We start from the raw sequence: 13792 nt of genomic DNA, 5'->3' as shown, positions 1-13792 counted from the left end.
TACACTCACGCGGCACTGGGAAGTAGGAATTTTGACCTCAGTGGCTGCGTGTCTGGCTGTCACTCAGCACAGTGTCCATCACAGAGTAGGCATCTAGTGAGTGTGCGTGGAACTAAATTTAAAACCATGCTGAACCTGGCATGGTGACACACTCCTGTAATCCCAGTGACTCGGGGAGCCAAGGCAGAAGGATCTCCTCAGCAACTTAGCAAGACCCTGTCTCAAAATAAAAAATAAAGGACTGGGGATTTAGTTCTGTGGTAAAGTACCCCTGGGTGCAATTTCCAGTACCAAAAATCAAATAGATTTTTATTTTTAAATGGTGACCTGTCACCTGTCTCCCCACCCCTCCTCTCCAGTGCCCCAGATCAGATGGCAGCAGTCACCCCCCATCCCTGGTGCATTTCATCTCTGCCATGGGGCTGAATTCTCTGGGAATCTGAGCAGTTGAGGTGGGGAAGATGGAGAGTCTGGGGGTGAGGACACATTGAGAACAGGGAGGACACAGATGGCCGGTGTTGTGTGAGCTGGCTAACTTTGGGAGAGGAAGGGACCACAGATACGTCTCATCTGCTGGCTGATCCTGGACAAGTAGTGGGTCTGCTTTCTAAACTGAACTCCTTTTCTAAGGGAAAGCAGAGGCTTCCATGTCATCACTGTGGTCCTGTGGTTCATCCCCGATCGTGTTGCCCCAAAGTTAGCTCAAGAATCCTTCAAGCCGCTTCTCTTCTTTATGAATGACCTTTACCTACAGATTCTGATCCTTCAACTGTTGTCCTGTGCTGGGGCAGTCAGAAGGCCAAAGGGCTGGAGGAAGATGACCTTTATTATCCATCTTCAAACCCAGCCTACCTGACTTCTGTCCATTTGGGATTGTTACGATGTTTCATCTGGGATTGCTTTCTTTTTACCTCTGGCATAACATGCTTTGCTGAATGGGATTTTTGCCCTCTGGGACTTTTCTAAACCAAGATGGTGGGAGATTATGGCACGGTGGACCCAGCTTCCTCGGGCTCTCTGGACCCCCGTATCCCCTGTGGTTCTACTATTTAATGTAAAGCACAGGCCCTGTGCTGTTGCTTCTCCTCAGGACCCTCGCCTGATTCCACACTGTCTGCAGGAGAAGGGGGCCACCCATAGCCCACCTGGGCTTCTCACTGCTTCCCGGGTGCTCCATGTACCTGCCCAGGCTGGCCTACCTCCCACCCCTCACTCCAGATGCCACACCTCTGTCTTATTCTGGTTTTGTTTGTTTGTTTAGGCTGGTGATGACCTAGGGGAAACAAAAAGCACATTTTAGGTGATTTTTTAAAATTCAGATTTTCAGTAATAGCTCATCTGAGTCACTCACTTTTGCCTATAATCCAACACAGGCATTCAGAGTTGAAACTATAAGAATCACGATAGAACATTTTCAATGTGCTTATGCTTTGTCTCTTCCAGTTTGGTTAACTTCCTAGAGGAGAAAGAGTGTCTTAGACCTCTCTCTCCATGTCTAGCAGAGAGCTGAACACGCAGTAGGGGATCAGGTGATGGGTTTCATACCTATTGAATGAATCAATTTCTTCAGGCCATGGACACAAATTAGTCCAATGAACTCCAAGAGCGGGGCGTGGTGTGTGATGAGTGATTGAAGGGTAACCAATGTGGGGAGTGCTGGAACCGTGGCTATCTTCCTCCCTAGGCCAAAGGCAGCTCCCCTGCAATTGCACCCCCTAGGAACCTCTTAGAAAGGCACTTCTGTGTGGCTGTGATCACAGCACTGCTGTGGGGAAATCCCCTCCACCTCTGCCTCTTCCTTCTCTGTCACCACAACCATCACTGTTTTCATTGCCATCATTACGTCCTTGCTGACACCCCCCAGCACTGGGCCCGGCAATGCAGAAGGCACTCTGTAAATGAACACAAGGGTGCTAGGATCCCCAACCCTGCCCAGCCCATGGCTTCGGAGCACAGGTGGGTTTGCTTCATTCTACAGCATTTCCATGGGCACCTGGAAATCCGCCTGGAATTTATCCTAAGTCTTCTCCAGGATCCAACCTTTCCTACTTTGCAAAGGCTCTGCTGTGGGTCCCCAGTGAGAGGCCCAGCTTTCCCACACACTGGGGCTTGCCCTCAGCCAGGCAGATGAGGTACAAAAACGGACCCAGGACACTGCCCTAATCAGAACCAGGTTTATTTCCCCTGCAGAACCTGGAGTGAAGGGCCAGATACTGGGGATTCTAGAATAAGCCTCCAGGAAGGCGAGTCTTTCCCTCCCCTCTGCCCATCCCTATTTGGCTTAACTTTCTCTCTGAACTCTAGAGTGATGTCTAATCCTCAGCAAGCACTTGACACAAGCCTCCGGTTCTATGGCAACCTCTCCTTCCCCTCACATAGCACTTGACTCAAAACCACATGAGAGCCAGGTACGACGACACCTGTAATACCAGTGGCTCAAGAAGCAGAGTCAGGAGGATCGCAAGTTCAAAGCCAGCCTTAGCAAATAGCAAGATCCCGAGCAACACAGCAAGGCCCTATCTCTAAATAAATATTAAAAAGGGCTGGAGATGTGGTTCAGTGGTTAAGCACCCCTGGGTTCAATCCCAGGTACCAAAATAATAAAAAAAAAAAAAAAGAGAATATCATCATCAAGAGGGACTCAGCACACACTTGCTGCACCTGCCACACGCACCAGGAAACCTCAGCATCTTTGCCTCTATCACATAGCATAGTGGTTAGGAACGTGGCCTTTGAAACCAGGTGTACTTGAACTCCAGTCCCAGCTCGGACTGAATAGCTGAGCGACTGGGCAAGTTCTTTAATGGGACTAAATCTCAGTTTCCTCAACTGTAAATAAAGTTAGTAATGTGAGGGTTAAATTAGAGATCCATGTAGCGCCTGGCAGAATCCTGGCTTGGATGAAGTGAATGATAGGCCTTGACTCCTCTGTTACACTGTTACTGTGACTATCTTCCTGCTGACACCATGGCTACTATTGCTGGAAGTTATTCTGTAACCCCTGCTCCTTTAAGGCAGTCCCTGTGATGAGGGCTTTTGGGGCTACTAAGCTCAGTTTTCAGGAGGCTCCCAAAATCCCATCAAAATTAGCCACTCCTCCTCTGCAGCCTTCTGTTCCATAGTTCAAAATGCTCTTCTGTTATTCTGGACCTTTGGTTCTGGTTTAAGTTCTTGGTGCAGATCCCTCTCATTGGATTGCAGACTCCTTAAGGGCTGGGACTATATGTCAGTCACCCCCAGATCAAAGGATTTACATGATTTGTCAACATTTTCACACCAGAAAGGAGGCAAAACCAGCATCTGCCTGGTAGAGAGCACACATTTAACTGTGGATGGGTAATCGGGTTTAGGAAACCACAAGCCACCATTTTAATTATGCCCTCCCAGGCCCTAGGGTAAGGCTCTGCCAGTAAGGTTGGGAGGCAGGCCCCACTGCTGCTTCAGGGACTGAGTTGAAAACCCCCTGTGCAGGTCAAGTCCTCTGAGGCGGGTTCCAGCCTCCACTCCATCTCCCCTGCCCTGCCCTGCCCGTCTTCCCCAACCGTGGGAGCAGCTGTCTGCTACCCTCTGCCTGATCCAAACAGTTGAGGGCCCCGATATAGTCATAGGTAGTGGTCAGCGTCCCGCAGCAGGGCAGCTACCACATATCTAGGTTTGAAATAATTTTTAAACATTCCACTCCATCAGGACCACCTGAGCTATAAAGGGTTGATATTTCTTGCTCTAAAATCGAGTGGCTCTTGGCGGTGATTAGGACATTGGGAGAACAGCCCACCTTGATTCTGATAGTGAAACTTAGGGCTCCCTGTACCTGATTAACTTTAGCCAGGGGGTGTTCTACACACAGAGAGATGAGCTAATGTCCAGCTCCTGCCTGGCCTTCCAGGATGGGACACATAACCTTATCCAGGAAAGAAAAGTCCACTGGAAGAAATGCCAGCTGTCTGACAAGATTCCCACTGTTGAAAAGGCAACTTTGAGGTCACTACCAGCCAGACTCTCCCTGCCCAATACAGAAATCCCTAAACAACAGCCCTGCAGGGGCTGGTGTAGCTGCTGCCTGCTCATTCCTGCCCTCTCTCAGGTCACTTCCACTGCCATACAGCTGTGATCCTTGACATGACCCCAGAGTGGCTCCATGGAGCTTCTTTCCAGATCCTTGAGGATACCTTCCCAAGAAGACTCTCCTTTCCAAGTATTCTCTTCTCTGGCTTAAGCTCCTCAGCTCCTCAACAAGAATGGATACCAGGAAGATGGTTTCCTTCAGAAGCAAACCTGGGGTGTCCAGATGAGCCCTCTGTGGATAAAGCCAGGCCTTCCCCTGTTCCTTGATGATAGATAAGCAAGAAGGAGGCAACGCTGGCAAAACAGAGCTGGGAGATCTCGGGAGGGGATAACTCTCTAGGCCCCTAATTAGGGAGCACAGATAAACTCCAAATTAGACCACTCCAGTGTGCAAGGGCAGCATATTCCACTTGCTATCAGAAGGGCTTTGTTGCTGCAAAGGGCTTGGAGATCTCTGTTCTGCAAATTGCCCATGGCCCCCGGCCCTTCAGCGGCAGGGCAGAGGAGATGGAGCAGAGCCGCCCTGTTCCGGGGGCCTGGACTCAGCAGGGATAAAAGGAGGCAGTGCTCTGGCTGCCCCAGCCTCGTGCTGTCCAGCCCTTGGCAACTGCGTTTCTCCCACTCTCTCAGCTTCCTCCTCCCCGCCATGAGTTGGCAACTGAACTTCAAGACTGGTGGTGACAAGAGCAACTTCAGCGTGCATTCTGCAGTGCTGCCGAGGAAGACGGTGGGCAACGTGGCCTCTTACCACACCATTGGCCACGGGCCGGGGGCTGGCTTTGGCAGTCGGAGCCTCTACAGTCTCGGAGGGAATCGGCGTATTTCTCTTAATGTGGCTGGCAGTGGCGTTCGGGCTGGAGGGTACGGCTTTGGGCATGGCTCTGCGTATGGAGGGGGCCGGGCCAGCGGCTTTGCTGGAAGTATGTTTGGCAGTGTGGCCTTGGGGCCCTCGTGTGCCTCCGCATGCCTGCCAGGGGGCATCCACCAGGTCACTGTCAACAAGAACCTCCTGGCCCCCCTCAATGTGGAACTGGACCCTGAAATTCAGAAAGTGCGCACCCAGGAGCGGGAGCAGATCAAGGCTCTGAACGACAAGTTCGCCTCCTTCATCGACAAGGTGGGTCTCACAGGAGGAGGAGAAGGCAGTTCAGTGAGGTGGGAGAAATTTCCTTAATGCCTGGGAATGGGCTGGGCAACGTGGATGGAAGGGTGAGCTGGGCCTCGGGAAGGGCTCCCACATCAAAAGAGAACAGACTCAGCAGATTTGCAAGGCAGGTAGAACAAGGGAATAAATGAATAAGCTGTCTTCTTTGGAGATTTTGCAGAGAAGGGTGGGAAATTGGGCAGAGGGTAGTCCTACCTTGAGAAAGAAGTGGTGGGCTCCTGGAGGGTAGCTGGGAGGACCCCAGCTCTCCAAAGAACATGGAGGGCTAAGAGAATCAAATGCTATTCAGAGGGGAGAACTCAGAGCACAGGAAGAAACACTTTCCTGAGATAAGAAAGAACATCCTAGGGACCAGGGGAGGCAACCGAAGAAAGCTGTGGCATCTTTCTTTGGTGAGTTACTAGTGACTGGTAGTCCAGAAGGTGAGGGAGCGAGAACTTGTAAAGGGTCTTTTTTGCAGCAGACGCCAAGGTCAGTGAGTCAGAACTGGAGTCAAATGACTTTACAAAAGTCCCCTTAACCTGGAGAGTCAATGGTGAATGTTCAAGGAGCCTGATAGCATCCATGTGGTTTCAGGCGACCATTGATTTGGGTTCCAGGTGCGGTTCCTGGAGCAGCAGAACCAGGTGCTGGAGACCAAGTGGGAGCTGCTGCAGCAGCTGGACCTGAACAACTGCAGGAAGAACCTGGAGCCCATTTATGAGGGCCACATCAGCAGCCTGCGGAAGCAGCTGGAGACACTGTCCGGGGACAGGGTGAGACTGGACTCGGAGCTGCGGAACATGCGGGACGTGGTGGAGGACTACAAGAAGAGGTGAGCAGGCCCTGCCAAAGGTCAGGGGTCATGAACCTTATCTCTGAGTCACTTTTTAGGAGGGGAGGGAGTCAGCTCCAGAATCAGGAGCTCGCATCCCTTCTCTGGTTACTAGGGTGAAGGCCCACCCTGTTTGATGAGAAGGCCCCAGCTGGTGGATAGGGGGTCCTATGCTTATTGATCTGCTAGTTTGGAGAGCCCCAAGGGCACCTGGGTATTTTCCTAGGGTGTAGGAGAAGCATAGAAGTGAGATGACCCAGGGGCTTCTTATACCTACCAGTAGCCTCATTGCTCATCCCAGGGGACTCTGCAGCCTGAGCACTTACCTGGCCAGAGGGAAGAAGAGATTACTTGGCAGAGAGGGTTGAGGCTTCTGGCACCTTCTCTCCCTGCCCACAGGTACGAGGTGGAGATTAACCGGCGCACTGCAGCAGAAAATGAGTTTGTGGTGCTCAAGAAGGTGAGGAGAGAAGAGCCTGTGCCCCCATTCTAATTAACTCTGCTCAGGGCTTCAGACCAGGCCACCTGGAGAGGGGAGTGGTGTCTGAACAGAGTTGGGGTCCTAGTTCTGGCCTCCAGCAAATTAGAGAGGAAGGACACACACAGGAACAGAAGGGAGAGAATTCTGGGACGGGAACCAGGAAGCCCTGGTTCAGCTTGCCCTTCCTGTGTGACCTGGGGAAACTCAGCAGCGCTCTGGGCCTAGTGTTCTCCATATGCAACAGAGGAAGTGTAGTCTCTGCCCCTCTACCAACTCCCAAAGATGCAGTGAGTGTGAGAGGAAACTGACATTGAGTGACTCTGTTCATCAATGTGCTTCCCTTTGTGGGGGAAAACAAAAAAAGAAAACCATAAACAAAACCAGAAAAACTCAGAAAGTTGGGTGGCTTTGGGGATAAAGGCAGGGGCAGGGAAGCTCGGGGATGAGGGTTATATTGCTCCCTGGCTGTCTCTCGTCAGGATGCAGATGCAGCCTACACAGTCAAGGTGGAGCTGCAGGCCAAAGTGGACTCTCTGGACAAGGACATCAAGTTCCTGAAATGTCTGTATGATGCGGTAAGGGCACTCCTCCCAGCCCCACTCTGCCCTCTTCCAGCCGAGGGCTTCTCCTGACTCTCAGGAGGGGAATGTGGTCTCTACAGTGAGAGATGTTTTGGTGGCAAGGTACAAATCCCTGCACTAGTTGACCATGAAAGTACAGTGTCCTGTCTGTGGAGGCCACACACACAGGAGACAATTGATCTGGGCCATGTAGTGGTCTTGCCCACAGGCGAGAGAATTGGCCCCGTGAGGTCCTCCTAATGCCCAGCTTCTCAGGTTGTGTGGAAGCGCAGGAAATGCGTTCTTCCTCCTGAGCGCGCTACTGCTGCCTGCTGCTGCGAGCCATTTTCCTTTGGATCTGCAGACACATCCTCAGCAGACACTTACCCCACTCCATCCCTGTGAAACCAGTGACCCATTCTGCCAGGAACACAGTCCCGGAAGACCGAGCGGACACAGGAAGGAAGCGGGACCTTGATTCTGTCCTTATCTCTCAACCCAGGAAATCGCCCAGATCCAGACTCATGCCAGTGAGACCTCTGTCATCCTGTCTATGGACAACAACCGGGACCTGGACCTGGACAGCATCATTGCTGAGGTCCGTGCCCACTATGAGGACATCGCCCTGAAGAGCAAGGCTGAGGCCGAGGCCCTGTACCAGACCAAGGTGGGCACTGGGTGGGTCTCCCTCCTTCCTGGAAAGGCTTGTCTCCGCCTCTGAATGTGACAGGTGACTCTCCTAGGACACTGTAGATTCAACCAGTGAGAGAAGGGTTGAAACCAATAGTTCAATGCTGAAAATTCTCAGCACAGGGTATTATCAAAGATAAATCAGAAAACTGGTATGAAGGACATACTCACCAGAGAGGGACAAGCAATCCTCAAGGGAGGAGAGAAGTGAGGTGTTCTTATTGTAAAACAAATGTGTTTTCAGGGATAGGGTCATGCTGCCACAGAGCAGGAGGAGAGTAACAGACATGGAGTAAGCTACAGGCGAGCTGAGGTCAGGCGGGGAGTGGGGAGGGGGAAGCCCTGAGCTCTTTTCTGATGGGTGTGGGAAGATGTCCAAGAGCAAGTGAAATTCTGGGAGTGTTCCAGATAATGGAATTATGTGCTGGGTAAGGCCTTTGAGGTTGGCTTATAGGAAAGCCCTTACCTGGGTCTCCTCTAGGGCCCCTGCTCTCGTGCTCCTTTTCACACCACCATCAGATCCCACCTTTATTAGTCAGCTTTCTTTCTCTGTGACAAAATGCCTGAGAAAATCAACTTATAAGGAGAAAAATTTGTATTTTGTCTCATGATTTCAGAAGTTTCAGTTGGTGGTTGCTTGGCCCTATTGCTTTGGTCCTGTGGTGACAGTACACAGGGAGTGAGGGGAAACATCGCAGCGGAGGTTGCTCACCTCATGGCAGCCAGGACACAAGCACAGGGATGAGGGACCAGGGTCCTCATATCCTGTTCAACAGCACCCCCAATGACTTAACTTCCTTCCCTCTTCTAAAGATACCGCCACCACAATAACACGGTAGCACCAAGCTGAGGACAACGCCCCTTTAGGGGACATTCCAGATCTGAACTATAACACTACCAACAACAAAGATGGTGGGCGTGGGTCATCCTCACTGTCTTCTGTCTCTTGTCCTGTCCATGGCTATGCCATTTCCTCTTTTCCGGAAGCCTGGGCACAGGGAAGGAAGAAGCCATAATTCCACTGATTCTGCCTGTGACCCTCTCAAGGGTACATGGAACCTTGAACTTCCCTCCCTTTTCCCCCGTGACCAAGAATACTGCAGGAGAATGCAAGTCTTAGGAGAGTGGGGCCCTCGCCTGGCCTGCTCACTGCTAGGTGCCTGAGACAGAACCTGGCCTTTAGAAAATGCCTCTAGGACTGTGTGAGAGGTGAGTGAAGGCAGGGTCGGGCTTTCCTCGCCCTGGGAAGTGCTTAAGAAATGTGGGCTGCATCTTCTCCTTACTAGCCCAGGAAGGACTGCAGGCAGGTGACGAGTTAGGGGCAGGGATTGCAGATAAGTTCTGCTTAGAGAATAGGGTGGACTGCTTGGTCAGAGCTGTAAGGATGCCCAGGTGCTGCTCCTTCAGCACCTGCCCCAGGGTCTCCCTGGCTTGGCCTGGTAGTGGGAGTGCTTGCCCAGGACCCCTTCCCTGCCTCGTCTATCACCCCCTTCCTGTTTCTGGAACACTAGATCCAGGAGCTGCAACTGGCAGCTGGCAAGCATGGAGATGACCTCAAACACACCAGGAATGAGATGTCAGAGCTGAACCGACTCATCCAGAGGATCCGCTGTGATATCACCAATGTGAAGAAGCAGGTGGGCAGCGACCCGGCCGAGAAGGCTGAGATGGAGTTTCCTTTTCTGTGATGGAGACCCTGGGGCCGCACTTCAGGAGGAGCAAGTTCCCCTTCCTGGGTTTAGATCCACCATCCCCCTCCCCACCCTGCCTTCTGTCCCTGTCATCAGGATGGGGAAGATTTGAACCTATTCTCTGACTCCCCCAGTTTACAGATAGTCAAGGGGGGCTGGAGGAAGTGACTTGCCATGGGCCCTGGCTAGTCAGTAGCAGGGACAGGATTTGAGCCTATGTGTCCCCTTGCTCAGATGTTGTGTCCAACAAACCTGCCTACATCCCTTCAGGTATGCCCCTCTAAGAGTTTTCCCTGTGCCTCCTGCTTCCACTGGGCATGGAATGGCAGGGATGCGGGCAGAATGGAACACATGTTGGGGCCCTCTGTGGCCACGTTAAGTTCCTGAGTTCATGGCAGGGCATGGTCCTGGTGAAGGAGGGTCACAGCCGCAGATGAAGCTCTCCAGGATCCCCTTCCCTGTGCCATGGGACCATTTCTATTTTACCAGGGGACCCTATCTTTTCTGAGGGCAGCAAAACCTAAATGCTATTTCATAGGCTGATGACTTTAGAGGCAGGAGGATGGTTCCTGAGACCTCCAGAAGAAGCCAGGTCAACTGTGCAAGTGATAGATTAGCCAAACTGACAGACTAGAGCCTGTTCTCCTCCCTGTGCCCCACAACCTGCATGCAGGGGAGGGGGACACAGGGACAGCACAACTGACTGATTCACAGACTCCGTGAGGATTGCTCCTCCCCTGCTAGTACCTGGCATCAGAGCCCCTGGGTGTTCAACAGAGACCAGCTTATGTGGTTTTGGCTGTAAGTTAGGGCCTGCTGTTCTAAGGGAAGGTGACCTCCCCTATTCAAGTCACATGGAGGAGCACTTAGACAGAACCTCACTGCAGAGTGCTGGAGAAATCCGGACACACTCTTAGTGCTCACAGGAAGGAAGGGTTCCTGCTAGGAAGACATCCTACCACAGAAATACAGCCACAGTAGGGACCCTTGGCATGCTGCCTCATCCTTAGGGGTGAGCTGGTTGGAGACTCGGGCATGATTCTCCTCATATAGTGTACTTGAACCTATAGCTATTGGTAGCATTCAATCTCAGGCATTAGCTTTTTCAAGCACTGAGTTTTCTTCCTGCACTCCTGAAATACACCTGCTCCTGTAGCTCCCCAGGACAATTCCTTTAAACATTCATCCGCAATAAAAAGCAGAAGAAACTGGGTGCAGTGGCATACACCTGTAATTCCAATGACTCCGGAGGCTGAGGCAAGAAGATCACAAGCTCTAAGCCAGACTAGTCAAGTTCAAGGCGAGCCTGGACAACTTAGCAGGAGCCTGTCTCAAAATAAAAAATAAATAAATAAAAAGAGCTGGAGATGTAGTTCAGTGGCAAAGTATCCCTGGGTTCAATAACCAGTACTCCCCACACCCCGTCCCCCAAGCAAAAGAGGAACCCCAGGTTCTGGTGTTGGCTCTGTGGTTCTTACTTGCTGTCACCTTGGGCCTCATCTGTAAAATGAGGGAGTCGTGCTACTTAACCTGCGTGATCTAAATGTTATTTTATGCTTATTCTCTCGTCCTTTGCCCTCAGTGCTCTAACCTGGAGACGGCCATTGCTGATGCTGAGCAGCGAGGGGACAGTGCCCTGAAGGACGCCCAGGCCAAGCTGGACGAGCTGGAGGGCGCCCTGCACCAGGCCAAGGATGAGCTGGCCCGGATGATGCGCGACTACCAGGAGCTCATGAGCCTGAAGCTGTCGCTGGACATTGAGATCGCCACCTACCGCAAGCTGCTGGAGGGCGAGGAGTGCAGGTGAGGGGCACAGGACAACACTCTACTTCCAGGGGAGGAGGTGCTGTTGGGAGCTAGAAGATGAGACATGACAGCGCTGGTGACATCACAAGTGGTGGCGGGGGTTGTTTGGCAGGTGGACTCAGCTGCAGTGTCCTGCAAGGGGTGTCAGATGTGGGCCAAGAGTGCAGGTGACTGTGGTGCCTGAACAGAGCCCTGGGGCAGGCGCAGGTGCAATGACTGGCTTTGCCGCATGCCAGCTGTGTGTTCTGGTAAATCATGCCGTGTCTCCATTTTCTCATCTATAAAACAGAGGTTCTAATCCCCACCAGGAGTTGTTATATGGATGAGTTAAAATGATCACACATAAAAGCAAAAGCCCATGAAGGCCTAGCTGAATCTAGACACTTCCCTGAGGTTTTATCCTTTAATTTTCTGTCTTGCAGGATGTCTGGGGAGAATCCGTCCTCTGTTAGTATCTGTGAGTATCCTCGGGAAATGGGCTGGGCTGGGAAAGCCAGGGACCCTGAGACCCAGAGCTGATGCCACCTCTGCTTATTGTCTCACTTCATCTGGAAGTTTCCGTGACGTTTCTCTGACTTCAGAGGAGGCCTATTCCCTTTTGTCCCCTGGCAACAGTGACTGAAATCGTGTCTACCCCTCCCTGCTGTCTCCTCCCTGTGGCACTGTCACCTAGAGGAAAGGTCGGGAATAGGGATGTCCAGGAGGCAGGGACCTTGTCTGTCCTATGTGTCCGCCCTTCACGTGGAATCTAGCAGGTGACAGGGTCTCAGTCATTGTTGTGTGTCTTTACTGAAGACAACTGTCATGGGCTTAAATAGGGTGTCCTTGAAGGAGACAGTTACTGCTGGGGGTTGTCATTTGTTGACTGACACCTGCTCACCCCTCCCCTGCTCATGGCCCTTCCTCCTCAGCTGTCATCAGTAGCAGCAGTTATGGTTACTATGGTTACCACCCCAGCTCCATGAATGCTGACCTGGGAACCAGTGGTGCCAGCAGCACCCGGAGCAGCCAGACCAAGACCCAAGGGGCACGAGCAGGAGACCTCAAGGACTCCCAGGGCAAGAGCACCCCAGCCAGCACCCCAGCCAAGAAGACTACCCGATAAGCCCACTGCCCTGCTCACCTCAGCACCTAGAAGAAAGGATGCCTTGGCCAGAGCCAAAGATGCCTGCCAACCTGAATCCTCCCTCTCCAAGTTCTAGAACTGTCTATAGTAACCCAACTACCCACATCACACCTTGTCTTACTTTCAAGTTCTGATCAATGGTCACCCTCCCTGTGTCAGTAGGTCCTGTGCAGACTTGGTGACTTCTCATTTTCCTTACTGCCTTCAGCTGGAAGGAGGCTTTGGAAACAAAAGGCACAATCACCCTGTGGCTCATGGAAACAATGGTCAGAGAGAGAGAGAGAGAGAGAGAGAGAGAGAGAGAAAGAGGAGGGGGGGGAAGGGGATAGATATTTTCTATGCTTAGGTTAAGTTCTCAATTGTCTGAGAGGTTTTACTTCCCCTGCCAGCATGGTGGGGTGAACCCAGAGCTGTGCAACCAGGAGATGAGAAGTAAGACAGCCTTCCTGTCCCTGCCCTTCCAGAAAGGTCTTTATGGGATGACTATTATTTCGGAGAAAATGTACACATTCTCAGACCTCAAGATGCACCCCTATTCACAAGCCAAGTGAAGGAGACCTGGGGATTTTCCACCATCTCATGTCCCTGAGCCACTCACCCCCTTATTAATCCATGGTAGTTGCCTCCATAGTGAAGCACCTACTGTGCACCAGGCACTCTACAGGCACGGCTCGAGTTCCCAGCCCATCCTTAAGGAAGGCACAGCAACATCCTTGGGGCAGACAGGGAGCCTGATGCTCTGAGGGCTGCAGAATTTGCTCCAGTCACCCACCTACTTGCCAGCTCAGAACTAGCTGACTCAGGGGTCCATGCTTTTTCTGTGGGATGTCACTACCTCTCTAACAGAGGGACTCTCAGATTCATGGTTCTTGATGAGGGCAGCACAATCACACTGCCTTTTGTCAGGACTGTGGGGCGTGATTGATCCTTGGTCCTCCCTCTTGGACTGGGTCCTCCCTCTTGGACTGGGTCCTATGGTAGCTTCTGACTCAGCTCCTATTACCATGAGTCTAGCGAGTGGACTTGATCTTGTCTCTGTGTGTACCACTCAGTCAGAAGTCATGGTGTGTGGTGTAAATATTGCTAAGAATGGCATCACCTCGTCCCTCCTTTGCTTGAATTGAGGACTCTGAATTTCTGCTGTATATTCAATAAACTGCCCTTGAGTGATGTCAGAGGTGCACTCCTGTCTGTTTGTCAGTCTCTCCAGTTGTCCTGCCCTCTCTGATGATTCCACATGCACAGGTGCATAGCCTCCGTGGGCAGCTGGAGACCAACCTGGGAGGAGGCTGCTGGGAGAGACAGGTACACTTGTACAAACCAGGAAAAGGCTAGTGCTGCATGCTAAGAAGTGACCGAAGGGGGAGGCTAAGCAAGGAGAGCTTTCTGGAAGA

General features: G+C 51.9%; 1 protein-coding gene across 1 annotated transcript; it reads left to right on the top strand.

Annotated features, from left to right (window-relative positions):
• The first annotated feature begins 4711 nt into the window (after positions 1–4711).
• On the top strand, positions 4712–12652 carry Krt74 (keratin 74). Its single transcript, XM_047549266.1, has 9 exons — positions 4712–5182; positions 5830–6044; positions 6444–6504; positions 7005–7100; positions 7588–7752; positions 9287–9412; positions 11049–11269; positions 11695–11729; positions 12184–12652. The coding sequence occupies exons 1-9, from the start codon at positions 4712–4714 to the stop codon at positions 12375–12377; spliced, it is 1584 nt and encodes a 527-aa protein (XP_047405222.1). The 3' UTR covers positions 12378–12652.
• Positions 12653–13792: the final 1140 nt, after the last annotated feature.

Source organism: Sciurus carolinensis, chromosome 4 (assembly GCF_902686445.1).
Source record: "Sciurus carolinensis chromosome 4, mSciCar1.2, whole genome shotgun sequence".
NCBI lineage: Eukaryota > Metazoa > Chordata > Mammalia > Rodentia > Sciuridae > Sciurus > Sciurus carolinensis.
The sequence above is the reverse complement of the archived record's forward strand: the minus strand, read 5'-3'. Positions and strand labels throughout refer to the sequence as shown.

Excerpts from the sequence above, each read along its gene's own strand:
- Krt74 (XM_047549266.1), top strand. The coding sequence starts at position 4,712 with ATGAGTTGGCAACTGAACTTCAAGACTGGTGGTGACAAGAGCAACTTC. Across the intron at positions 5,183-5,829 it reads TCGCCTCCTTCATCGACAAG|GTGCGGTTCCTGGAGCAGCA; the intron begins GTGGGTCTCACA and ends TTTGGGTTCCAG. Across the intron at positions 11,730-12,183 it reads TCCGTCCTCTGTTAGTATCT|CTGTCATCAGTAGCAGCAGT; the intron begins GTGAGTATCCTC and ends CTTCCTCCTCAG.